At 34.3% G+C, this 27,642-nt stretch overlaps 3 protein-coding genes across 5 annotated transcripts; 1 reads left to right on the forward strand and 2 right to left on the reverse strand.

The window, feature by feature from the left end:
• Positions 1-1,922: 1,922 nt before the first annotated feature.
• LOC130731168 (uncharacterized) lies at positions 1,923-7,909 on the reverse strand. Of its 3 annotated transcripts, none has more exons than XR_009016584.1 (12): positions 7,685-7,909; positions 7,500-7,619; positions 7,299-7,407; positions 6,339-6,590; positions 6,158-6,270; positions 5,901-5,965; positions 5,275-5,525; positions 5,050-5,206; positions 4,338-4,378; positions 4,080-4,253; positions 2,351-2,405; positions 1,923-2,219 (listed from the first exon to the last, which is right to left on the reverse strand). XR_009016584.1 is itself a non-coding variant. In XM_057583372.1 (11 exons), exons 1-10 carry the CDS (start codon positions 7,787-7,789, stop codon positions 4,117-4,119), a joined length of 1,350 nt encoding a protein of 449 aa, XP_057439355.1. In that variant the 5' UTR covers positions 7,790-7,904; the 3' UTR covers positions 1,923-2,219; positions 4,080-4,116. The 3 variants fall into 3 exon arrangements, 1 of the variants encoding a protein (XP_057439355.1); XR_009016585.1 differs by having other exon boundaries at positions 2,351-2,467; XM_057583372.1 differs by lacking the exon at positions 2,351-2,405 and having other exon boundaries at positions 7,685-7,904.
• Positions 7,910-8,852: 943 nt separating this feature from the next.
• Positions 8,853-10,257, reverse strand: LOC130731169 (heavy metal-associated isoprenylated plant protein 36-like). The gene is made up of 3 exons (XM_057583373.1): positions 9,978-10,257; positions 9,809-9,884; positions 8,853-9,718 (listed from the first exon to the last, which is right to left on the reverse strand). Exons 1-3 carry the CDS (start codon positions 10,059-10,061, stop codon positions 9,003-9,005), a joined length of 876 nt encoding a protein of 291 aa, XP_057439356.1. The 5' UTR covers positions 10,062-10,257; the 3' UTR covers positions 8,853-9,002.
• A 6,486-nt stretch (positions 10,258-16,743) lies between these two features.
• On the forward strand, positions 16,744-17,271 carry LOC130726761 (protein NONRESPONDING TO OXYLIPINS 2, mitochondrial-like). Its single transcript, XM_057578071.1, has 3 exons — positions 16,744-16,883; positions 16,977-17,121; positions 17,206-17,271. The coding sequence occupies exons 1-3, from the start codon at positions 16,744-16,746 to the stop codon at positions 17,269-17,271; spliced, it is 351 nt and encodes a 116-aa protein (XP_057434054.1).
• The last annotated feature ends 10,371 nt before the right edge of the window (positions 17,272-27,642 follow it).

Here is a 27,642-nt window from a genome sequence, read left to right on the forward strand (position 1 = left end):
ATTGGTGTTAATCTATTTAAGAAACTGAGAGAGTCTCTCCGAACATATGACTTTCGGGGGTTTGAACTTGTGTACTATTTGTTATGTTTAATTTTGCTTAAATTTATCCTCGCTTATTAAATTTAGTTCCCCTACTGCTTAGTGCGCTAATCGTTGGACGATGATTACTCTAATAGCTCCCGAATGTGATGATATCTTAGGAAAGAAAAAAAAGTTGCGTTCAATTTTTTAATTTTATGAAATTACCTTTTTTTCAACCAAGTCGCCTACATTTACCAACTAAGTTTTGACTGAGGCAAAAAGATAAACTATTTACCGAAGAATGAAATATGGATGTCCTAATGTGAAAGGTCTAATCCTAATGAATAAGAATACCTTCCATACAATATTTGGTTATACAAATAACAAAGGCATGAGTGGGAAGAAGGCAAAGAATAGATTATAGACGTGTGGAGCATTCCGGCTGAGTATTAGTAAGTATTGGTTTTTCTTTTTTTTACATTGCTAAAGTTTATGGTATTCAATTCTGCAAGTTGACTGTGTCTTCCTGAACTAGTTCCCTCTCACATGTAGTAGTTACGCACAAGTCACAATATATATATAAAACAGATATCTCTAACCTAAGCCAGCATGACTTATGTGTTAGTTTTATATCCTACTCCTAATTTCAATTATTTTTTGATGAAATATAGACATACTTTCATATGATTTTTAAAATGTCTTTTGAATTTTCTAACTAGCTTACATATTGAAAACGCGCAAATTCAATGATGGATAACAGCTAAGTTAAGCATACAAGGTAGAAAAAGACAGAAAACAAAGAAGGGAATAGTAATTAATTATTGAATAATTTTTTGAAGAAAAGATGGGAAGAGAGAGGCCCAGTCATAAAAACTTCTTTGATTTGGTATAGTAAGTAAGGAGTGCAACTCATATTGGCAGTTTATCGAATGTATGGTTTTTGACTAATCTAAATTTGAGAATGTGCACTTAAGCTAGTTAAAATAGAGTTAATAAGAGAGTAATTTATTCAATATTTGACATCTCTCAAGCTAGTTAAACTAAATTGTTGTTGTAACCAACATGAAGCTCCATAAGGTACTAAGTTGACCCCAAATATTATCACTTGCAAGGGTGGGGTGACTTTTCATTTTTAAGAATAAAAAATAGAAATTAAGTTGAATATTTGAATCTGAAGAACCAAATCAAGCAAATAGCAAGAGACAAAGAATAGGGAAGTTGAAGTGGAGAGGAGGACCCACGGTTCATCTAGCTAGACGGTGCTTGCGCGTTCCGAAAGCTACCTTCCCTTCACTTCTTGTTCCAGCTGCCATATGATATGATATGATGATTGATGAATGAAAGCAAATAATTATTCAATGCTTTTTTTAGCAGTATTTGTATTTGATGGAAACGTTCCTATTTCTAACAAACCAGCCACGTAATCACAAAAACCTCTAATCACATTTTATATATTTGATTTGATGGAAACGTTCCTTTATCTAACAAGTCTATTAGCCTTGTTAGAAAATTGAAGAACATGTATTGAGATAAAAACATTGAATCAGAATTAAAGTGAAATTATCTGTAATCTGAGTTAGAATGTGATAAGTTGGAAGAATATTCCCTTAAGGGAGGTCTCATATCCACTTTAGTAGGGGTTTTCTCCCTCCTTAGTGGAAGTTTTCATTTTGTAGATAGGTTTTTTCTGTAGTTGTTCGAAAGAACTTAAAAATTTGTTATTCTCTACAAAAATAATTACCAAACATGTAGTATTAGAATTTATTATCCGCGTAACAAATCAATTATGAAAAAAGACTAGGTATTCATTCCTTTCATACCTTGCTTCTTTCTTTATTACACAATAAAATATGCTAATTATATAATTTTCAATATACAATATATAGAATGAGATTAAAGAATAAGGGTGTAATAGCTCTTGGTCAAGTAACTATGATTTAGAGACTAGGAGCATTGGAGACATAAAAGTAGGGAATTTTGAATCCAGAAAATCAAAGTCAAATGTACAATCATGGAATTTTGGTATAAACCGTTGAACAATACAATTAAGTTGAATTCCCTTAACTAATTTTGCATAAAATCCATGCTCCAATGTAATATAATATGCAAGTACCTACTTCCTTAACCTTCTGGATTAGTTTGGTGGGCTCTGTTGAGGGGTTCAAGCTCACTTGCCTCCAAATAGTCAACAAAAATAGCTGGCAAAAGATGCAGCAGAAAGATGAGACATGGCAAATAAATTGTTTGGAGCAACTATAAAATGTCAAATTTACTATATGAATTTAATTAGTATACATGAATAGTACAAACTATTTTACGCAGTACTTACTATATATATTTCAATGTTGTTTGTGTTCATTCATTGGCATTATTCCCCCTGTAAGCTACTCTTCAAAATTAGGCATGTTATTGACCAGGAAAAGTATGATCTGTTTCACTGGTTTAACTATAGTTGAATTATGAATAAACGGTAATAAGTAAATATTTTTAATATAAATATAATATATTAAGTAAACTATAAGGCAATCAAAATTATAAAGTAACATAAAAAATACCAGACTTAGGCAATCAACATGCAAATACCAGAGCACATCTGCAGCATGTACCAGATGCACGAACCATCAAATCGGAAGCTATCTAACAAAACTAGGACCCAAATGAGGATACACATGAATTCTTTTTAGTTACACTCATAAAAACAGTTTTGCAACCAGATACGTGCTGCTGGAAACATCCGATACATGTTAAAGTTCTATTAAATGTCATGAATAAAAAGAGTATCTATAAATAGGGAGTGTCTAATTTACCCCAAATGTTAAACAACCCCATCCTAAGAGGACCCCGTAGTTAAGATCCTGTATTGGAGATTACACCCACTTTTTCCTTAACCATTTGTACACATAAGGAAGGTGCTGTTTAACACTTAGGATCACAAAGTTACAAGGTTTGTTTAAGATGTTCCTCACAGTCAGATCACTTCATTTGTCTTTTCTGGACTATATCATGCTTCCTTAACTAGTTCCTATATCATCAGGTGCTGTAAAATGGCTAATGACTTGGATCCTTGAGCCATTTACCATGCAATCATCACTGGCATTCAGTTGTTCATTAGTTAGTGTAAAGTTCGAGGTTACATAAGGGAGTCAGGATAAAATTGTAGGAGAGAAAAGATATGCCATATCATAAGATCATATTCTGTATCGTTCACTGTACGGGAAGCCAAAAAGGTAGATCAATTGTGGGCTTAGTACATGTTTGGATTTTTGTTAGCAATGGTTAAAAGTACTGTTAATGGAAATTGTTCCTACATGGAGACTGATTGAACCACTAGAGCTGCGATAATAGTCATCCAAAATCAGGAAGACACATTGTTCTCTCATTTTATGACTGATCGACCGATTAGTTGGACTAGGCGAATTCAAGGAAGAAATCATGGTTATGGCAGTGGAAACATTATCAAGGAATCATGGTTATGGAAGTGGAAACATCATTAAGGAATTGTGATTATGGCAATAAAGAAGTTAGGACCTAGGAAAGGAATGAGTTGTACGGTTTAGGCAATGTAATAAATAACATTATAAGAACAGGGTCGAATGAGGAGAAAGGCATGGTTACTTGTGCACCCTAAGGCTGAGTACGGAGAATATTATGGCCAAGCTTTATTATCGGATTGCTGTTCGAACAGAAACCCATGTCTCACAATGAATTGAAGAAAAAAATACTTTTAGGTGGATGTACTAGAAATCCGAACACACTTAGAAATTAGGCCATTCAGCCCAATTCAAGTGACTGTACTTTGCAATCAAAATTTTGGTGCATGGATATGGGAAGCTGTATATGATAAAAGGATGCAGCATTAATGCGTGAAATATTATATGGTTGCTAAAGGCAAGAATCAGTGCTTTTAACTGGCAGATTTAATCACATCAAAGTACAAGAAAATAAGCAATGTATGGCTGTTCAGTCATTTTAAAGTCTAGATGATGAATGGTTAATGGTTACTGACTCAAGTAGAAACACTTGGAGCAACATGTTACAAGAATGGCCTGAACACTTACCAAGATAAAGAAGAACCATTGCAGTATAGTTCTAGTTCTAATCTTCATAATATGGTGGTGTTGCCTGAATGTACTGCTCATTCTCATTCGCATCATCTTCATCCTCCTCCTCAGCATCTACCCAATTACTGGGATGATGCTGTGAAAACGCTTGATTATTATCTTGCAACATATCTGGATAATTGTATTGATTATATCAGTTACTGAAAGAACTAAAAGACTGTCAGATAAGCTCGTTAAATAGCCTGGTTAGCTAACCTTGAGGCGCTTGCACACTATCTTTTTCAGTTGGTCGGCAGCTGAGATATCAGTCAAGGTAAAAAATACTTAAATCCAACAATTAGGTCATAAAAATCCCAACTAAACCGTAAGCTGAAAATCACCGATACAGCACAATACCACTGAAATAGAACATATAATTAGTAAACAGTTAATACAACCTGAATCTTAAATTAAAAGATAGAATTAATGTTTTAAAAGTAAACATTAGTCATAGTAGACATGATAAAATATTAAAATGCCGTAATTTTTCTGATTATTTTGATATTTCCAACCATATTGGCATATAAGTCCAAAAAATAAAAGTAAAGAAGTTTGTAAAATACAGCTAGAAATTAGTGTCCATGAAATGTTCAATATGAGTATGAGCATGTGTGACTGCTCTTTGTAAGTGCCTATGCTTCTTAGACCTTCAACAACAGCCATCTCAACAATTTTGCGAGAATGTTGCAGTTTGCAATTGCTTAAATGAAAGGGACTCGCATGCTAATTTATAACCCCAATAAAAGGCTTCATACCTAGGGTCTGGTATGAGCATGCATGCTTTGTAACTGCTCTAAAAATTTTATCCAGATAACAGATGGTAAGAAATGCAGCATTTGTAATATTTGCCGGCACAACTTTGTGGGGAAAGTGAAACACGGTGCTGGAAATGCTAAGATACAGAGGTAAATGGTGACATAAAGGATACATGTTGGAACCAGTGGGATTATTTCCCGCAGCGGATGTTTTTCTTGAAATTCGTATTGTACTAATCCTTTGAATTTCTCTTTGCTCATTATCATTCAAAACTGTTTGTTCTTGTGCCGGCCTTTCTTCCAAACCACTCATATTTTTAACTGCAGTTGCTGCAAAATGAAAAAACAAATATGAATTTAGATCCATAACATATTATCCATCTCAATATTGAAATTACCTGAGAGGTCTGACCAAACACGGGTGTGGTCAGATTGAAGCTCTGATGTATTTGTTCTGCAATTTTCTTCCTCCGCATGAGATCCATTTCTTTCTTCAGTTTGAGCATGTGTTCTGGCATCTACCACCAGAGGTTCTGAGGCAGCGCCTTCATGTAGTTGAGATGTTAACATGGTCGCCAGTACAAGGGTCGCATCAAAATTTGAGTGAGATCCATCTTCCAAACCAAATTTAGGTGCCATAAGGATAGGTCTGCTTGGCAATCACAATATCATCCAAGAATAAAGATTAATAACACATCATAATTCATAACTATCAAATACTCTAATCATAAAATATGGAATGTAAGAAAAATAGGTTTTTTTGTAATTCAATGTTTGTGTGTGCAGGATGTTTCTCCACTGTAAACCCTATATGACAAGTCAATCTCTGCAATTTTTCTCATTTCCTTGATTTTATTTGGAGTTCACTAGACAATGACATGTACACTGACAAATGAAAAACTTAAAATGTAGAGCATGCATTCATATTCATTGGTAAAATGCATGCCATCAATCGTACAACTTATATATTAGAGGACAAGGAGTGTAAATCATGTCCGAAACTAAATATATCATTATATCTTACTCGCCAGCTTTCTCAAAATGAAAATGGATGTCAACTTCACAGCCCTCACAAAATGAAAGAAATGCCTGCAGATTGATGACAAGAACATCAGGTGCCTTTAAAAACAATAAATTAGCCTTAGCATGGGAGAAAGCAAGAATAAAGAAATAATGGAGGATAACATTATAAAAATCCAAATATCAGGTAAATGTAGTCTGTGTCAACAGTTGCCCAAGATACTTCTGTCAACCAAATACAAAAGGATTGGTTTACTTTACCTTTAGTTCCTTTACACTGAAAGTCACATCTATCGGATCTCCAGTATGAACATACTGCAAAAATTCCTCTTTAGGATCTATCCACAGCTGGGTGTGTAGCGACGAGTCATTGTCTGCCATGTAAACACTGTGCATAAAATGACTGTTTCCAATGAAGCTACTACAAAAGCATCTTCTTTACCTTTGGTTGGGTCAATATAACTTCGAAGTTCAACAGCCTTTCCACCAATGTCATTTGCTGAATCAGGAGGTAGTGAAGCAGGTTCTGTTGCAATAACAGTGATCTCTTGAAGAGATGACTGAAAATTAGAAAGTAACCTGTTCATATCTCGAGGCCTCACGACAAAGTTGCTTGGAAATTTTTGCCTATCAAGAGACAAGTTCTGTATGTCAGGTTCTACATTGCAAGTAATCCAGTAGGTTTTCTTCATACCTGCAGTAGTTAATAAATAACATTCATTTTAACCCACAATAAGGTGAAACACACACACACATAAATAAATTGTAGAGTGATGAGAAAATAGGCACATATATCATGAGATGCCTAACACCGTTTACATAGTACCCCTGGCCCTGAGTATTATGTTATGTCTAGAGTAGGCTTCGAATTACTACTATTGTGTTTGGCTTGATGTGAAATTCCGTTGAACTCCAATAGACCCTTTCCCTCTCTTTCAAGTCTTTGACATCCGAAACATATATGTGTGTTGGAAGCTTTCTCAAACACACACTACATCCTAGAGTCCACTTTAAGAAAAAACTGCAACTATACAGTTTCAAGACTTCATATGCGGCCAATTTCAAATTTTCTGGTTAGAGTTACATAAAGTCATGGGCTGTAGCAAACCCCTAAGCTACTCGCCGAAATAATGTTAGACAACACTGAGCTAGAATTAAATGTCACATTATTCAGTCCACTTCTAACCAAAAAAAGACCATATTATCAGTAAAAAGCAGCTTTGATTCCATAACAATTACCTAATTTAGATCTACAAACCAAATACATTAACCAGGTTGCAGTTACAAAAGACAAGTAAATGATTAGTCTCTCATAGTAACATTACTAACATACAAACATGATTCTTTCATTGTTAGCCAACCACCAGAGATTGTGAGTGTATTGAAGTACTGAGTAGCTTACCACTGTAGCAGTCCAAAATCCACTGAACTTTGGAAGCATCTGGATCTGGCAGTTTCACGGTCAAGTGATCAATATTTGCAATCGGTGTCCTAAGAACAGCACAAACGGCCTAATCAAAGTATGCGAACGCGAGTGAGAACAAAAACTCTTCATTTGCAAACAAAAAAAATGTTGAATGAGAAAAGAGCATTCCACAAAAACCTTGAGAAGCACACTACATTGCACGGGGTTAGTGGAAACGGTGTAGACGTCGAAGAATCCAGGTTTGAAAGTGATGGATTGATATGCAGATCGTGAAGAATTGATAGTGTGCAGAAGAAGCTGTGAAAAATCAATAGCAACTGTGAATTTGCTTCCAAAACCCTAAAATCAATAGTTGATGTTACCTGAGAGGGAGAAGCTTGAATGGAGAGCTCATTTCCGATACGCGCGAGACAGGTGATGCATCGCGCGAAGGTTTTCAGAGCGTTGTCGCTTAACGTCAACTCCATTTCTTTCACCCCGCTCCTCCTCCTCTCCTCTGCCTGGCGGGAAAGGGAAAGGAAATATAACGCGCTCCAATCGAAAATCTTTTTATCAAAAAAATAAGCAGAGAGAAATTGATTGTTTGCGACGGAAAACAAAGCTGTCACAAAACTCTTGTCACTGCTTTTGCGACGAATCTTTTTATCCAAGAATTTTGCGACGGATTACTTTTCTGTTGCAAAATATCCCTTTTTTTTTGTAAGCTCTTTTCTTTCTTGTATACATTATATACATTATATAAGAGAAAAAATAACCCATTCTAGTGGCCATTACACTTATCGCAATCACTTTTGTGATACTTGTACAAACCCTTATAAATTTTTATCTCCTTGATATCCTTCCAAAGAATAAGAATAAATTTCGGTAAATTCCATTTGCTTGAAAACTAAAAGGAAATGTACAAAAAGGCTTCAACTTGAAAGGAGAATCAAAGTTGTAAAGAGCTTTCTTGAGATTTAAAGAAGCTAATACTAGTGGTTTGAATAATTTTAATTTAGTTATTCTTTTAGCCGAATCTAATTCCAATTTTGAAAAATTCTCCCTAAAGTTGGATTCACATGAATAATGTTAATTATGTTCACACCTCTAAGATGAGGTAGAGAGAGGTAGAGGATGAGAGAGATAGGAAAAAAAAAAGTAAGAGAGGGAAAGTTTGAGATGTGATAGATGATAAGAGGAGAGAAATAGAAATAAAAATGAGTGGAAATGAAGTGTTTAGGAAGTGAGGTGGGTATATATCATTGTTGGATTCACATTCCACAAAGAATTTAATACATTACCTCACCATCACTTTTTTGAACTATGAATATTAAATTTTTTTTTGAAAGTATGAATATTAAAATTGACTCTTGAATAATAACTCTAAAATTCAAGTAATTTAAAAACTCTACTACAATACTTATCAATTTATCATGCATAACATGTTGTTAGTGATTGGAAATGTCAAATTTAACATTTAAATGTCGTAGTTACTAGTTAACACATGAATATCCAACACACATAAAGCATCTAGCCACTTTGCCTCAATAGTTTGAAGCTGACAAAGCTGGTGTTTATAATTTAGATTCAACAAAGCACCATGAGATTAACAAAAGCTAATTACATCATAATATCAACTAATCACAAAAGAAAGTCGGCTAGGGTAGTTGCAAACTTGCAATTCAACTGACATATCACTCATCACATGACTGAACATGCATTAGGATTTTCATCGCTTAATAATTCGAACGAATATGACGAGGGTTGTGACGTATACGTAAAACTTTCCAATTCGGGCACAGTACCTTCATACACGTGAGCGTTCGAATACGGTTCTGGAGTAGTATAATACGATGTATTGTATCTCATGGGATTGTGTTGATCATGATATTTTGTATGATGATACATCGGAGATGCTGGTGCATGGTAATGCGATGGAGGGTATCCACAATCCCCGCCATTCCCATGACCATCACCGCCGATGGTAACCTTCTTCTCCGCTGCCATCGATGGCTGATAACCAGCCGGTAACATCATCACGTGCCTCACCTCCGGCTTCAGCTCTTGAAATTGCACACTGCCTCTACAGGTTCCCCCATTTCTATTCATGTTCCCGCCCTCAGGACCGCCTTGAACCACAACCTTGATAGCTTCCTTCTCGTTGCCATCGCCGCTCTGGTCGCTATCTTCACCGCTCTCTGGCTCAGTCTGTACCTCTTTGTTTTCCGAATTTTCCTTGTTCTTCTTTTTCTTTTTCTTCTTCTTCTTTTTCTTCTTCTTGATCGCATCTGCCATTTCCGGCCATAATTCAGCTCGTTTCCCCGTCGCGGTTAACTTCTTAATCAGAATATCACTGTCCACGTTCCCCATTACCACTACTTTTTGCTGCTTCAGATCAATGGTTGTGTGATAAACACCTGAGTTCATGAGGAATTGAAATTGAAATCAAATAACTCAAATCGTAAGACACACTGAAACTGGAAGTGTTTGGTTTCAAATTTCATTACCATCTATGCTCTGAAGAACTTTTTTGACTTTCCTTGTGCAGCCTTGACAGTGGATGGAGACTTTCAACACACAGCTCTGATAAACAGAGGCGTAAGAGGATTAGAACCTGCGGGGAAAGAGAATTGGTAAACTGAAAAGAGGAGAGTAAATTGTAGAACAGTGCTTTACCTTGCACATGAGTGGTTCTAGTCCTAGATGTTGTTGTTCTTCTGGTTCTTTAGCTTCTGGTTTTGGTTCTGCTGGTGCTTCCATTTTCAGAAGATAGAAACTAGATAGAGATGGTCTGAAACTGGTGGAAATGCTTAGGAAGCAAAGGAATAATAAGGATTTAAGAATTTGGCATTGAAAAAAGGTTAAGGGCACCAAAAAAGAATATGTATAACAAGAGAAATCTTGTTGATACAGAAACAATATCTTGAATGAGTAGTGGCAGAGGTAATTGAAGATGAATTCAATTTGTACACTAGAGTCTAGAGACCTATCAATTTATCAATACAGCATCAGATGCCTCATCACTTCTTTTTCTTTTCCTTTCAGTCACAATCAGCCCCCATTAGCATATGCCATTTTAATGTGGGTGATCGGAATCCACATACCATAACTGAAAATATAGTGAAAAGTAGAGGGAACAATATAGAAAATGGAAACGGAAAGAAGTCTCTCCATGAGACTTTCCCCTTCTACAATGGAGTCACTGTTTACAATGTTTACAAAGATTCCTCTCTCCCTTCTATCATCTAAACCACACCTCTTCTTCCAATATATAACTTTTTTTATTCTTAATCAAGACATCCTTGCAACCGATAATTGTGAGACTAATTAATCTCTTCACGGTTAATTCACTAAGCAGTAGATGATTGACAAATGAGTTTTTTTCCATTAACAAAACTTGAGAATTAAATCTTCAACCACTTGCTTGAGAGGCGAAGTGTTGTTGCCCGATATGAACACACTTGCTTTTCAATCTATAATTGCAATTGCTAACTCTTGATATTATACTATAATGTCTAGAAATAGTCCCCAACTCAAGATTCACCTTGTACTCAGGGTGAATTGCTGGTTGGATTGTTAAAAAAAAAATTGGATTGTTAAAATTTTGAGTTTGGTTTTGGGGGCACAACTAACATGGTTTGTGGGATATAAGATTGTTTTCCCCAGCACCAGCATCAGTTGAGACCTCGCCGACTTTGATGAGGAACAGCAGTAAGTTTGCCGGCAGTCCAACGCAGGCAGATTCCCAGGTGGCGAGGCATCCAACTGTCCTTGCACTGCAACGCAAATCTTTACTATGGAGTCCTCTCAAGCTGAGAGGCCTGAAAAATAGCAGAAAGACATCACTCTAGCCATCTCGGCCTTCCACTGAAATGCAATGATCTTTGTTTTCTCAGTGGCATAGATGCTCATATTTGGAAGTTGGAACTAATCCTTATATTTTGATAAAATTCAAATGCTTATATCAAGCCCTTGAGTTTAAAATTCAAACAAAATAATGTTCATGAGCTGCTTTTATGAATTCGTTTTCCTTTGCTTATCCCAAGTTTCTAATTCATGTGTTTGGTTCATTGTTCAATCAAAATCTCTGATGCTGTGTCACTAGTTTATCCTTTTCTCATTCATGTACTTCAGGTTTGAAATGAATAAAAATGTCCTAAAAGCACTGTCACAGAGGCTGAAATGTCCCCCCAAAAAATATCAAAAGTAAAACAAGTTAAATTCAATTGTTCCTCGCAGGCTGAAGTTAGTGAAATTCTAAATAAACGTTTCCATCTATACGAATAAAATGCTAATACTTCTTTTTTGGTTTAGTACTTTCATTATAAAATAATAAAAGGAACATTAGGAAGACGTTTTGGAAGGATACAATATCATAATCTCTTTGACTCCATTTTTGCATCTCTAGGTGAATTAGCACTCTCAAAATTTACCACCACTTTAACCCTTTTAATTTTCCTATTTCAATGGTTTTCTACTTTACAGGAGATAAATAGTACTCCATCCCTCCGTTTTAGAATAAGTGTTCATTTAAAGAAGATGCACACATATTAAAAAGTGCAATAAATATTGTTAAATATATTATTTGTTTTCCTAGTTTGCCTCTTAAGGTGCATTTATATCTCTTCTCATTTATTGTTCTCATAGGGGTATTATTTGGAAAAACATCAATTAATACAACCTTAGAATTCTAAGTGAATAGTTATTATGAAACAAATATTTTTGCTCTAAATGGACACTTATATTGAAACAGAGGGAGTAGTTTACTACTACTTCTTATTAACTGTTCATTTTGAAGAAAAAAATTGTTCATATACATCTGTTCACTTAGAGTTTCAAGAAAGCATTGAATGATGTTTTTCCAAGAAATGTCATTGTTGGAACAATAAATGAGGAAATATAAAATGCATTTTAAAGAGTGAAATATGAAAAAATAAAAATACTTTCATGAAAATTAACAAAATTAATCATTCTCCTTAATATGTGTGTTTCTTCTCTTTCTTGACAGTTATATAAGAATGGGGAGATAGTAGTATATAAAAGTCATGTATGTTCATTTGATTTAATAAGATTATAGAGACAATTTTTCCTCTTCTTCCATATTAAAAACTAAGCGTTTGGGAGTTGAACAGAACGGAACATAATGGAACGAAACATGACAATTATATTATGTACGCTGTGTTTGATAGTTACTCCCTCTGTTCCTTTTTAAGTGTCGTTTTAGAAGAAATTTCTTGTTCCTATTTAATTGTCGTTTTGATGTTTTAAGATCTATTTTCTCAATTATACCCTTACTAGTAAGTGGAAATTAAATTTCCATTACATCAATTCAAAGTCTTGTCTAGTAAGTGGAAATTAAATTCCAATGGAAGTACCCAAAAGAGTTTTCAAAGTTACATAGAAAAATGTGTTAACATTAAAAATTGGAGGGAGGTTATAAATTTTTATTACTACTCGGGTGGGAAGAATGATAAATAGTTTAATGATATGAGAGAGTGGAACAAAAAATTAATTATCCACTATTTTGGTTGAAAACTTTATAACTTCGGGATTAGGATGTGAGCTCCAATAACCCACTATCTTGGTTGGAGAGTTTTTTTTGCTAGAACGACCCTTAAAAAAAAACGGAGGGAGTGCACTTTAGACAAAACAGAACCATAATATAATTACATATATATCCTTATCATGTCTAATGGTTGATTAAGCATAATAGTGATTTTTTGGCATGTATTTATTATTTTAATCTTTCATCTCCTGCAAGTATTCATACAAATTCAATTAATTAGTTAATTTTAATTTTACCTCAAAAGATTGATGCTTTATTAAGAAATTGATCTGCAACGATTAATTTTACCTCAAATCAATATCAATATCAATATCAATATCAATATCAATATATATTAGAAAAGAACAACTTCTAGCATGACGTGTCAGCACCAGATTAATTCTTAGTGACGTGTCATTCTCACGTTAATTCTAATAAAAAAAATCCACGTGTCATTCTCAGGTATTTTTAGAGTATTAATTAATTTTTATTGAATTTTTGGATTTTTAATTAATTCAGGATTTTATGAGTTTTTATTGTGATTTGCTAGATTTTGGTATTTTTTATCTATATTTATTTAGTACCTTTTTAAATTTTAGATTTGATTAGGATTTAGGTATTTGCTAGATTTTATCTTGACATATTTTATTTTAAAATCAAATAAATATTATGTTTTAATTTTATATATTTTAAAAAATTTGTAAAAAAAAAATTAGTATGTGTTATATACATACTTATGTTTTAGTTGATTATTTTAAAAAAATTGTCCTAAATTTGTCCTTAAGGCTAAACCTATTTCTCAAAAAAAAAAGAATCTCCAAGGTCGACGATCTCATGATCTGGGCTCGTCGCGGCTCTATCTGATCCATCATCGTCGAACCGTGGTTCTCCACCCTCTCTTCCAACCGTGTTTCTCCTCCCTTTGTTCCCTTCTCTCACCGTCCCACTCACCAACGCATTTTCGTACACTTCTCTTTTTTCCCACCGTACGATTGTTCTTCGATCATTTGAAGCAGTGTTTAGTTAGGATTCCATATTGTTCCGTTATCATAGCATTAGGGTTTTTAGTTTCATTCTTTATTTGTTATGTTTTTACTCTTTCCACCGCTCTTTCTCTTCTTGATTTGGGTTCGTATTTACTGCAACCGCAATTGCAATTTAAAACCATGCTACATCATGTAGTCTCACTGCCAATTTAATTTATTTATTACTACAGGCTTGCGCTTTCATGGATTCATATGAGAAGTTCAAGAAAGCAGAAGCTGAAGTTGATGGTGATGATTCTTCATCTCACAAGGTAAAAATCAAAAGTTACAGTTTCCACTGTTATTTTTTGTTATTATTATTTGCATTTGATCATGTTATTTTACTCTGAATGCATGGAATGCAAGCATTTGCACACAAGTACAGACTTCCATTTACATTGTTGAGTGATGAGGGTAACAAGGTGAGGAAACAGTGGGGAGTTCAGATCCTTTGAGGATTCCGATTCTTTTGTTCTCTATATTGCTTGACCTGATTCAGCGGTGGACAAGTATGTAAGCATAAATTATATCTTCTATAATTACTTAGTTGATTTTGCATCCTTCTGTCGCATAGAGGTGATAACATACTCCAATAGGGAGCAAACATCTATAACCTCTCTAGATGTAATAATGCCTTCAATTGTTTCTAATAGATTCAGATTTCAGTGTTTTTTGCATATAGTAAAGTGTAGTTTCAATTGATAAAGTTACCTCCATTATATTTTTATATGGTTTTTGAAAATATTTCAAAAACAGGGCTCAGCAATTTCTATGATTTATTTAAACAACATTGATATAACCTTGAAGGAGTCATGACTACATTTCTTAAACATGGCTCTGAGTGACTAAACGGCATTTAGCCCTCAGTTCTCATAGTATACTCATCCCCCAAATTGACCCTTATGTTTAAGGGGACCAAAAAAAATACCTTTTAAATTCCACGTGTCATTTTCAGGTTAATTCTCATAAAAAATACATTTTTAAATTTTAGATTTGAAAAGGATTTAGGTTGTTTATTTCTTGATTTTATCTTAATTTATTTTTGATTTATTTTTAGAGTATTAATTAAATTTTATTGTATTTTCATTAAATTTTTGGATTTTTAATTAATACATGATTTTATGAGTTTTTATTGTGATTTGCTAGATTTTGATAGTTTTTATCTATATTTATTTTGTACATTTTAAAATTTTAGATTTGAATAGGATTTATGTGTTTATTTCATAATTTTATCATAATTTATCTTATTATTTATTTTTATAGTATTAATTACTTTTTATGGTATTTTTATTTAATTTTCGGATTTTTAATTAATTCAGGATTTTATGAGTTTTTATTGTGATTTGCTAGATTTTTGTAGTTTTTCTCTAAATCTTTATTTATTACCTTTTTAGATTTTAGATTTGATTAGGATTTATATTTTTTATTTCTTGATTTTATCTTATTATTTATTTAATGTTAATTTCATGAAATATTTTATTTTATTTTAAAGTTATTTTTAGAGTATAAATTAATTAGGATTTAGGTTGTTTATTTTTATCTGAAATTAATTAATACTCTAAAAAAAATTCCACGTGTCATTGTCAGGTTAATTCTCATAAAAAAAATTCACGTGTCATTCCATTTGATAGATTCTCTTATGTTGTGTTATTTTATTTTGAAACCGAATTTTAAAAGATTTGTCCTAATTATCTAAGATTTACCTAGATTACTCCTAACTAAATTTATTTCCAAAACAAATCTTGAAACCTTTTTTATTATCTCTTTAAATTAGGAAAAAGATCAAGCCTAATTTACTGCATATTTACAGGAATCCCGTGATTTATCCTTTTATTATTTCTCATGATCTACAATATAAAAAAATATGTAATGCTGAGATTATAATCCATTAAAATTTAAAAGATTTTTCCTAATTGTCTAAGATACAACATCAGTCATCTCCCCCCCTCTATATATTAATATATACTAGTGAAATTACTCGTGCCCTGCACGGGTGACTTTAGTTATATTTTGATTTTTAGTTGTGTTTGTATTTTTTTTTGCATTTAATTTTAAAGTGAATTATAATTTTGCATTTGTAAATAAACATAAATTAATTTATTTTATTAGTTGTTTTTTGTTTATTAAAATTTTAATTCTTAATGTTTTGTAACACTATTTTTTTTAATCTTTTGAGTAAATACATCTTAACCATTGTTTTAAATATATGTGTTTTGAATAAAAAAAAATTAAGTAGTACAATGTGTTTTGATCTACCGTGATCTTTTTTCTTATTTTATTATGATACTTTTTTTAAAAAAATTGTTAAATTTATTTGTAGTCCACGTTTGTTCTTGAAATATTTTTGTATTTCCGTTGTCTCGTCAAGTCTTATTTCCCACCACACACATTCCACGAAAATTCACTCACCCATCTTCCATTTTATTCTTACACTAAATCATTTTTCTCTCATCCTGTAAGAACCTCTTTCTCTCTCTCTCTTCCCACCATGGACCATGGCGTCGAAGTCGTCTTGGCCATCATCTGCAGTTTCACTTAGTCATTTCACTTATAAATTATTCAACACTCGCATTTCATTTATAAATTATTGTACACTCACATTTTCGGTCAATGTGTGACTTTTTAAAAGGTTTTTACTCACACTTAAATTCTAACACCGGGTGAATGAAGAATGAAGGGCCAGAGCGTGGCAAATCAATGGAGTGTACTTGAAGTTTAACCTCAACACCCAATAAGATTGGACTCCTAACCCATTTTTCTCTGGATCGGCCCAATAAAAAAAGAATACTGGCAGGGTTTTCCCTTCAGTCAGTTAGGGTTCAGTTCAAGCTAATAAATCTTTTGACCAAAAGAAAAAGCTCAGAAATCAGAAATGGCTTCCATGTTCTGCAACTCAGCGTTGAGAGTAGCTTCTAGGTCCCTCACAAATCGTTTCAGAACCTTCGTTCAGAAATCGTTGATTCCCTCTTTGTTCTCTTCACCTTCCTCTGCGGGCATTACTCATGCATCAAGGTACAACACAATGAACATACTTCAACTTCAAACTCTGGCTTTTTTTTTGCATTTTAGCGTTAATTTGTGTTGTTTATGTGTTTTTGATTGAAGGATTTTGTCGGAAATGGGGAGTGTTGAGTCTACGATGCCACTCCATAGCGCAATTGCTAATGCCAGACTCACATCCAACATGGCATGCTATTCCACCTGCTGGAGCATGCTCTCTCAAGGTACCTTTTCTTATATTATAGCTATGGTCTTCTGGATCCTATATTAATTTTTATTGGCTTGTCACTTTCTTGGATCCTGATATTAATTTTTCACATATATGTTTCTGCAGAAGGAAAAAAAAAGATGGAAAATTGAACTATGTTCTGGTCAACTTGTTAGAGAAACCAAAACATGATATTGAAGATTCAATTGCGTTTGTGAGGGAGATCATTGAGGAAAAGAAGAAAGAGTTCATTGAACTTAGTATGATTGATGGACTGTGTGATTTACCCTCTGATGCATGGGTACGTTCATTTGGGCGGCGTACCCGTACCGGGTACGTACCCGGTACGAATACGCGACGGGTACGCGTACGGTACGTACCCGGTACGTACCTTTTTCAAAAAAAAAGGGGGGGTTCCGGGCCAAAACGACGTCGTTTTGGCCTTTTTTTTTTATTTTTTTTCCCCTGGCTCAAAACGACGTCGTTTTGGCCATTAAAAAAAAAAAAACAGAACAAATCGCGTGAAAAGGGAACAGTCTGGCTTCTCAAGGGTTCAGTTCACGAACCACAAGGAAACTAGCGTGCGCCTCCGCCGTCCCTCTCCACCGTGCGCCTCCGCCGGCCACCACCTTCCTCTCTAGCGTGCGCCTCCGCCGTCCCTCTCCACCGCCGGCCACCACCGCAGGTACCCGCGCAGCCGCGCTCCTCCACATCATTTTTATGTTGCTTTTTTCCTTTCATTTGTTCTTCCTCTGCTTTGTTGAATTTGGTTGAATGGTTGATGTCCTGGTCAATTTTGATTCTGTGTATTGCTTGCATAGTGGTTGAAGCTTGTCAATTTTTTGGTGGGTCTTGCATACAAGCATTTTTCTGTTTAGAAAGTTCCATTTTGTGCAAGTTTTTAATATTATGTCTTGGATGTTATTTTAATTAGTTATATATATATATTTTTGCATAATTTATTTATATTTAAATATTATGTATAAAAATATATATATATATCTAACGTACCTGTACCCCTATTTTTTCAAAAATCGCGTACCGCGTACCCAATACCGTACCCGTACCGGGTACCGTACCCGTACCCATGCAACACAGACCTAAGCCTAGCAAGCAGCTCCGCCTAACATGCTTGAATGTTTTTCAACTCTTCAAATGAATTCCATCTTTATGTGAGTAAGCCTTTTCTCTGTGATTTTATACTACATTTGCATTTTTTCTTTTGGCTGATTATGTCTTTCATGTATTATCCATCTATTTGCTTTGGGATTCAAAAGTTTTCTTCTTTAACTAAGTGTGTCACATAATATGGACCAGTTTTAAAAAAGTGTTACTTTAGGCCGTCTAAAGTGACCAGATATAACAAGTTGAGCCAGTAATTTCTTGTAAAGTAGAAGATATAATATTAAGGTGTAACCAAAATTTTTAGATAGATTGACAACTAAATCACGTTCCTTCTCTAATCTATGGTTCAACAACCCTTGTTCATTCCTAAAAGCCCCAAAAGCTTATCAATTCATATTCCAACCACTGTTCTTGATGCATGACATAAACTATTGATACATGTAGGATAACTTTGATGATCTACTGGTCTTCTCTCACACAGGAGAAAAGAACGAAGGAGTTCTCTGTGAGTTAAATGGTTATTTCTTCGTTTGCTAATTTTAGCAATCAGTACTAATCCTTACTTTGAAAAAGGTTTCATATTTACTTCAATATTTTTATATCTACCTGCTTCTTTAGTAATATTAGTACAAAGGCTGAGAAAGGAAATGAATGTTGATCTGCAAGCTTAGTAAATTCACATGCCTAAACCCTTAGTTAACATGATTTTAATTCTTCCATTATGATTTAGTTTTTGAACATTTTGGTGCAGAATGGTTTGTGCTGATCTTGCATTAGCCTTCTAGATTTTTCTTTGCAATTTCCTATCTCAATTCGACTTATGTTTCATGAGCAAATTTCTTTTTAACTCCAATGATCGGGTACTTGTAGAATATAGAAACAAAGATCCAAATCATGTTGATGGGCGAAAGCTCTGAAAGAGTTATATCTACCTGGTTTGAGAGATTTTGTCAAGGGCCTTTATCCTTTAGGCCATGTCTGGAGTCCAACAGGAAGCACAATTTCTCCATCAAAATGGTATTATCAAATACCAATAGTTACGTTATAATGGTTCTCTATATAGGCTTTGTTGGTATTGGTTGCTATAGCTAGAATGTGTCATGGTTCTCTACTATCTCTAGGTTAAAACTAAAGATTACAAAATTTATACTTACAAACAATAAAACATTTTCATACATGTAACTCATTATGTTTGGATGGTTGATGTGATGTTGTCTTTTTCTTTTATTTCTCAATATCAACTGTCTCTTCCATTGAGCTTGTCTGGCATCCATGCTAATTGGTGCTCAAGTTGGAGAAATTATCAAGCAGGTAAGAAGGTGCTTAAGTTAATTTGTAAAATCATTGCATTGATTACAAATTATTGACTGATTGGAATACTGTTAAAAATAACCACAATTAAATTGGTAGTTCAAAACAAAATAGATTGATATATGTTAGATTCATTGGAAATATGAACAAAATAGATTGATATATGTTAGATTCGTTGGGACTTGGAGTGATATATGTTAGAAAAAGATTGATATATATATATTTGAGTGATATTCGTTTGGGCCCGTGCATACAACATTAAATCAGATGGATATGATAATTGATTGGGAGAATAGAAATATATATTATTACAGTATCATATATAATAGATTATATTTGCTAATTTTGTACAAATTTAACCAACATTAATATATGCTCTTAATCAATATATTACAACATCTAATTTCCGATAGATATATATATATATATATATATATATATATATATATATATATATATTACAACATCAAAGAGGCCACTTTCAAAAAAAATCAAAGAGACTCATACAAAGTAAGAAATCTGAATTTATTTTAATAGCTCAAAGCTATTTAATCATCCCTTTCACAAATATAGACACTCGTCTAAGTTTTTCTTATATTCACCATTTCTTGTATTTGATTGAAAGTGGTGGAATGCTCTACTCATGCTTAAAGACACTTTCAGGATCTACTCTGGTATTTATCTTCACCAAACTGTTGAAGTTATCCTTAAAATATGTATGAATCGAAGCACTTATTGTAATTGATTCAAAATCAAGATGTCATTATTTCACATATGCTCCCCTTGGAAAGTTAGACACATAAGGAGTCATGCAGTTTGGAACATTGTTCTTGTCACCATCTTGCCATAAAGAGGTGAAGTGAATGTCCTTCCTATGCATATACTTATCATGCATGAAACATGTATCTTTAAAAACTGTAAAATTTTAAGGCTCTGCATTATCTTCAAAAATCTGAATCACAAAGTGCACTAACGCTAGACAAAAAGAAAGAATGTGATCAATAAACCAAAAACACACATGTCACATTTTAGATTCATATGAATGCAGGACAATGCAGAAAAAAGAAACAAAACCTTCTATCAACTATAGAACACATGGTATGAAGTGAAAAATATTTAAAAAAATGAGAGGCCACAAACACAAACCATACACCTTTCTCACAATCATCCCATGACCTGCAACATGGACATCACAAGCTTTGTAATGTTTAAAACATATTACCTCCGTGCAACTGCCAGTGATGCATAATCTTCCTTTTATAGTCCTTAAAGTTTTGTTGTGTGTGCACGACCATGCATGTTATGACAACCTTCATAGAATATTTCAATTCTATATAAAAGAATTGAACACAAATGAACAACAAAAATTGCATGCAAATCTAATAGCAAAAAAAAAAGCACAAAATGTGTTTCTAGTGAAAGTTATGATCAAGAACTATAGGTTATTGAATGTTTCCATTGTACCTTAACATGGAGGCAACCAAGGGTCATCAGCACAATGCCAATATTCTATACCGCAACATTGAAAAGCATAAGCCATGCACTTCATTCCAATATTCTCTTCTCTATCATCAATCACCACCCCTGATAAATTACAGAAAAAACTACAATAAGTTGGAACCATAAAAAAATACATATCCATATTCATATAAGATACATAAGACAACAAATAATTTACGAAGTGCTTAGAAAAGCAAAAGAACTCTATGTAAGATATACATTAAAAAAACATATATAATGAGAGGAAAAAAATTAACTTTTAGAGCGTACCTGGCATCATATTTAGTATTTACATACCAGATGAATGAAAAAAAATCCAACTAACCAAAGATGCGTGGGTTGAAAGCTCAAGAGAAGAGAAAACGTAAAAACAAAGGATTAAGAGAAATCATGTTAAAAAACAAAAAAACTATAGAACCAAACACCCCAGTACTCACCTTAATAAATAGTCCTGGAAGAGATTGAAAAAGGTGGGTAGAATAATTAGACAAATTTAGGAAAAAAATCATTAGGTTTTTAAGAATTTTGAAAAATATTGTCAAATTTAATTTAATGATTGTAATCAATTAATTAGATCAATATTGGATGGATAAAAAAAACTAAAATATTCACAAATATTGCACTTTTTTATATATGATGGATTTTTGTTCAATATTTGATTTTAAGATACCAAAATTAAATGCAGATTTAATAGTGTTTTAAAAAATATGTATTTCAAATTTAAGAAAAACAAAATTTGTATTTTTTTTGGGATGATATAGGGGTACTATCTTCCCAGTATTATTTCCGTTGGAGGTTAGCTTGATTCTAGAGTTAGACTCCACCTTAGAGTTCATTGTGTGTTTAGCTATGAAGTCACTAACAATGTGATGAAAAATATGATATTTTAGTCTCATAAACGTAGTATAAATAGCCCCTGGGTAGACAAACAAATCAAAATCAAAATCTTACAAAAACAAATCAAAATCTTTCATTTGGTTTGTTTTAGGTGGGTAATAGGTTTTGTTTTTAATTTAAAATATGTATTCAAATATGTATACGAATAGTTTTTGGAAAAAAAGAAAAGTGCATGATTTCATTAAAAAATAGATTATTTCAAAAAATTCTACAATCTACGTATGAGTGTATGCATGATTTGGAAAGAAAAAAAAAGGTGCATGATGTATACGGATATTTTTGTTTTAGAAATCCTTATTTTATACGTTTTTTTTTAAACAGTTTCTAATCTTCACCTCGACAACAGTTTTTATTCTTTATTTTTTTTTTCAATGCACATTTTGATTTGTTTTAGAAATCTTTTGGATGGTTTTTTTTTTAAAACAGTTTTTAATCTTTATTTGTTTTTTTAATGCAGATTTTGATTTGTTTTGAAATCTTTATTTTTTTAATCTTTATTTGTTTTTTTAATGCACATTTAATATTGAACAAAATCTTTATTTGTTTTTTAATGCAGATTTAATATTGAAAAACAAAATTTGTTTAATTTTTATTGGGATGATGTGGGAGCGACACGTGGCAAAACCTTCTAGAAAAAAACCTTTCTTTAGTATATTATTATATAGATAGATTAGAAAAGAATTAGATAACTTATATTTTGTTGACACGTGTTTCCTAATTCCAAAACAGATCTTGAAACCGAATTTTAAAATATTTACCCTAATTATCTAAGATTTAAACAAACACACATAATCACATTCATGATTAATTGATATATAAAATACAATAGACATATTCCCCGTGCAACGCACGGGAAAAAAAACACTAGTGATTTATAATTCGCCAAGAAATTGATAAACCTCATCGATTATATCATTGCGCCGAAATTTGATCATTATCTAATTTTAATCTCTCATCTCCTAGAACGATTGAAATTGATCTTACCATCGATTTGATGCTTTGGGCCGAATATTGGAACTGTAATTGCATAAAAAAGATTGGGAGAGATGATCATGGAAAATAGAAAGTGGTGAAAGGGATAATTTTGTCAATTTAAAAGTTTAATGAGTGTGTTCTGTTCTATTCCTTCCATTCCAATGTCCTGTTCTAAGAGGTTTTTGTCCCGTTACGGTTATGTTCGATCTTAAAAACATGACAAACACAAAATATAAGTCATTTGTCTTGTTGTTATGTTCCATTCCAACCTTATACAAAACACTACCAGCACTGGACCAAACGCTACCATGAAGAACAAGGCATATGGGATAAAAATGCTACCATGAAGAACAAGGCATATGGGATACAAATGCAATGTGTTAAGATCAGGAATCTCCCATGTGTCCGTGTTTTTGTTTTCAACAGTATAAATGAGTGCATAAAGTAGTACATAATTCACTCGTTTGGATAATTCTTCTACATCTTCTTCTTCTACATCATCTTCCTCTTCCTTTATTCTCTCTCATTCATAGTTCGACGGTAACCATCTCGTTCTCTTCATTCCCACTCAGTCTTAGATCGATGATAACCACTGTGATTTGGATCAAAGGTAATTACAGTTGTTTTTTGTTCAGGAATTAGGGATTTAATCGAAGGTAATCACCGATTGTGATTTGATTTTCAGAGCTAGGTCAAATTTGTTGCTGAATCGGCTTGTCCAATTCCTGAAGATAGAAATCAGAGTTTGTTTGGTTTACTTCTCCATCTCTGGTGCTCTTCTCTATCTCTCCCCCTATTATTTGATGATTAGTTCAGTTGAATCGATTCATGTCTAATTCAGTTGAATCAATTTATGCTTGATGTATAGTTTAGTTGAATCAATTTATGTTTGATGGATCAGAGAGTGTTGTTTGTTTTAAGAAATCATAACTCTTATATGAAATTCAAAAGGTAGCAAGCAGAGAAGTAGCTAAAAACACACACTTAAGAGCAAGTGCTACTAAATGAAGGTATGAAAAACGGTAGAAAGGGGGGGTTTGAATAACGTTTTCAGTATAAAACTTCCACCTTAAAGATTTTGACAAATCTTTCGAGAACTTAAGTGCTAAAGATAAGAGATAGAAAAGCACACAAGGATTTTATCCTGGTTCACTTGATAAATCACTCAAGCTACTCCAGTCCACCCGTTAAGGTGATTTCTTCCTTCTTAGAATGAAGGCAATCCACTAATCAGGTAAGAGTTACAACTGCACTTGAAACCTACAAGTGACTAACAATTACACTGACTTAGCTCACACTAAGATTCACTCTCTTAGTCTTCTCTAGGATCCGATCAACCTTGATCTCCTAAAGGAACTAAACAAACTGTTTATCAAAGAATTGTTTACAAGAGATTTGCTTCTGAAAAGCTAATAGTAAACTCAATGAATTTCAGATGAAAGAAAACTTAGAAGAATTTAAGATTGTCTTGCGTATGTGAATGCTTCTAGCCGTTTCTTTCAGTCTTCAGCCTCTTTATATACTCTGAGCGATGCATGGGAAATGCTACCGTTGGAGGGCAGTTCTGGAAAATCCAGCTTCTGCTGTGGCTGAGAACGTTAGGTAGGTCGTCAGGAAGGTACAGTAGCTTTTGTACTTGGATAGCGACGCGACCTTTAAACCTAGGAGACTTCTGATCAGGGGAATGCTTCATATTGGAACTTGTGAAGCCGGTTGATCAGAGTCAGAGGGAAAGCACAGATCCTCTGACCATTGTATCTTCAGATTCTGAACTCAGAGGGAAGAACATGGCCTTCAAAGTTTCTTGCTTCTTGACTTCAGAGTTTCCACTATTCAGCTTCTGGATCTTCAGAGTCTTCTACACCATCAGAACATCTGAGCCTTCAGTGTTTCTTGGTTATCAGACTTTCTGGATCTTCAGAACTTCTAGTGACTGAGTCCACATCAGAGTTTGTATAACTTCAGAACTTCTGAAGCTTTTCCACTGTTCATACTGAACATGGTGAATGCGAAAGCGTTGCTTGGGTCACTCTTTATACACAGTGCTTCTGATTTGTGTGAGATTGAGTTGAGGTCAGAGCCTGCAGATAGCACACTCAGAAAAACACGTTAGAGTACCACAATTGTTCATATCAAAAGGTTAACTTGTAATCATCAAAACATAGAGTTGTACTACTAGATCAAAACTTGATCTTACAATCTCCCCCTTTTTGATGATGACAAAACTAAGATTTTTGATGAACAATTCTTAAACATTAAACTGAATTCACTCAGAGTTTAGAGATATAGAACAAGACTTATCCTGATGTGAATAGTTTATCTTGCTCATTCTGAATTCAAGTCATTGCTTGATTCTGAGCTTAGCTCCCCCTGAATCTAATACTTGATGAAAACGTTAGTAAAGTCTAGATTCTGAGCTAAATGATATAAGAGTTCAGAGTGAAAAACTTATGACATAGATGAAAAACGAGTAATCAGAGCGCATAAATAATCAGAGTCATGGACAAGGTATCAGAGTCTTGGGTATCAGAGTCAACTTATAATCACTTCAGAAGAAGTGAAATGTATTCCTTGTATTTGCCCAGTGACACATCTATGGTCATGAAGGTGGAACTCTTAAAATCTCCAAAAGAAAAATAAATCACACTAACACATCTTACACATCAAAAACTGGGTTTACTCCCCCTTTTTGTCATAAGCATAAAAGCTCGGGGTGTGAAAAACTTAGCTTGAAGTACAAGGTACTCCCCCTTAGAGAAGGTCTAAGTTTAAAGAAAATGAAAATTATGCAAGAATCAGAGTTAGGCGAAATAAATAGAGGAGTTAATGCAAGAGAAGAACGTTTATCACCGGTCAAGGGAGTAAAGAGAAGGGTCAGTTACCAAGAACTTAACCGCGAGAAACTGTAGGAGCATTAACTTTCAGAGAGAAGGTGAAGCCTATATAAAGTGTTGGAGAGAAAGGTAAGCTTCACACTTCGAACAATTGTCAGTAAAGAAAATGGCATCATACATCGTAGCACTAGAAGAGCTGAGGAAGAAGGCCTTTGAGGAGGACTTGTTCCTGAACATCAGGCATCCAGAGGGTACGACGACCATCTCGGAGCTAACATGGACACTGCTGGAGGAGGACCTGCGTCCAGAGGTGAAGAGAGACCTGAGGGAATTTCTTGCCTTCGTGGAGGAGGTGCAAGAACTCAGCCGGCTTGAACTCAAGCTGCTGGAAGAAAAAGAGAGTTTGGAAGAGAAGCTCAAGACCGCAGAAGAGATTCTGGAGAGGGATGAGCTAAAGGACAGGCTCAGCAACATCCAGCATGCACTGGAGCGTCTGGAGAAGGATAGGTCAGAGCAGCGCCAGGAGTGCAGAAGAATGAGGAGAGATCCTCCATTCTAGACTTTAGGGAAAGAATGTATGATGTAAACATAAAGATATTATGAATAAAAAGATTTTGGCAAACATATGTGACACAAGTATATATAGATATGCATAGATAATCACAAACGAACAAAGTAGAATAAGTAAGTAAAAAGAAACAGAGTTTAACAAAAATAAAACAACGTTAAAGAAAAAGAAAAACGAAGAGATCCTAAAAACTAAGGTTTATCAGTTCGTCGCAGAAGTTCCATCATCATGTGCTTCATCTCAATCAGCATGGATTCATGAATGTCAAGACGCTGTTCCATGATGTCGAGTCTGGATGAGCTGGACTGAGTAGAACTGGAAGGAACATTCTGAGCAGCTTGAGGATCTGGAATGGAAGCAGAAGCAGCAGGAGTAAACACTACTGGTGCAAGTGCTTGGCATCTAAGGGCTTCAGCCTCAGCTTCAAGTCGCTCTGCCTCTAGTCTGGCTTGTTCAGCTTGAGCTGCTGCATGACGTGCAGCTTCTTCTGCTTGAGCTTTCTTTCTCTTGGCTTCTTCAATAGCTTCAAGAAGCTTGTGTCTCTGTTCTTGTTCATGAAGAGCCACCCTTCGAGCAAACCTTTGCTTTGCAGCCTCAATGCTCTGACTTCCCTCTGCATGCAGGAGCTGCATCATAATTGGAACTTGAGCCACTAGCCAAGTGCCCAGATTGTTCCACTCATCAGCCACACGTTCAGCATTCTCACTGAGGTCAGTCTGACCGTGCACATTGCGTAGTAACAAAGAAGCTTCATGATAGAAAGTATTGATGCACTCAGAGAGAGATGTGGGTTGGAGGTGAGTATAGGGAATTATGGAGAGGTTGGTTTCAGGAGAGGCTGGGTGATTGCTGCTGTGGGCTTCAGAGGCACCTTGTGGAGAGCCAATGTTAAACATTTGAGCATTGGGTTCAGAGGTTCCAAGGTGAGGTTCTGAAGTTTCAACCAGAGGATGAGGGGATCTAACCGAGGATTGGTTAGACACAGATTGTTCTGGTTCAGGTTCTGGTTGAATAGGCTCTTGTTGGTCAGGGGCAGGGTGAGCTTGTTGAGCCAAAGGGTCTGCCTCTTGTAAATGATTGGCCAAGATAGGTTCATCTGGGTCAACTAGACGTTCAGGTCTAGGGCCAGGATATCTCCTAGGGCTTGGACAAGTGAGGTAATACTCTTCTAAGGTAGACACCTTTTCTTTTCTGACCTCCATGAATTTTCTAATGGATTCAGAGTCATTGGAGGGAGAAGAATCAACAACATGGGTTGGGAAGGATACAGGTGTATAGGCTGTGGAAGAGTCTGTATCAGTAGTTCTGGGAGCCAGACGTTCTGATGCTTTTGGGACAGAGTGATCAGAGGTT

This window comes from Lotus japonicus, chromosome 1 (genome assembly GCF_012489685.1).
Source record: "Lotus japonicus ecotype B-129 chromosome 1, LjGifu_v1.2".
Classification (NCBI taxonomy): domain Eukaryota; kingdom Viridiplantae; phylum Streptophyta; class Magnoliopsida; order Fabales; family Fabaceae; genus Lotus; species Lotus japonicus.

Excerpts from the sequence above, each read along its gene's own strand:
- LOC130731168 (XM_057583372.1), bottom strand. The coding sequence starts at position 7,789 with ATGGAGTTGACGTTAAGCGACAACGCTCTGAAAACCTTCGCGCGATGC. Across the intron at positions 7,620-7,684 it reads TTCAAGCTTCTCCCTCTCAG|CTTCTTCTGCACACTATCAA; the intron begins GTAACATCAACT and ends GATTTTTCACAG. Across the intron at positions 5,966-6,157 it reads TCAGTGTAAAGGAACTAAAG|GCATTTCTTTCATTTTGTGA; the intron begins GTAAAGTAAACC and ends ATCAATCTGCAG.
- LOC130731169 (XM_057583373.1), bottom strand. The coding sequence starts at position 10,061 with ATGGAAGCACCAGCAGAACCAAAACCAGAAGCTAAAGAACCAGAAGAA. Across the intron at positions 9,885-9,977 it reads TAGAACCACTCATGTGCAAG|AGCTGTGTGTTGAAAGTCTC; the intron begins GTAAAGCACTGT and ends TCTGTTTATCAG. Across the intron at positions 9,719-9,808 it reads AGTTCTTCAGAGCATAGATG|GTGTTTATCACACAACCATT; the intron begins GTAATGAAATTT and ends TCATGAACTCAG.
- LOC130726761 (XM_057578071.1), top strand. The coding sequence starts at position 16,744 with ATGGCTTCCATGTTCTGCAACTCAGCGTTGAGAGTAGCTTCTAGGTCC. Across the intron at positions 16,884-16,976 it reads GGCATTACTCATGCATCAAG|GATTTTGTCGGAAATGGGGA; the intron begins GTACAACACAAT and ends TTTTGATTGAAG. Across the intron at positions 17,122-17,205 it reads TTTCTTATATTATAGCTATG|AAGGAAAAAAAAAGATGGAA; the intron begins GTCTTCTGGATC and ends ATGTTTCTGCAG.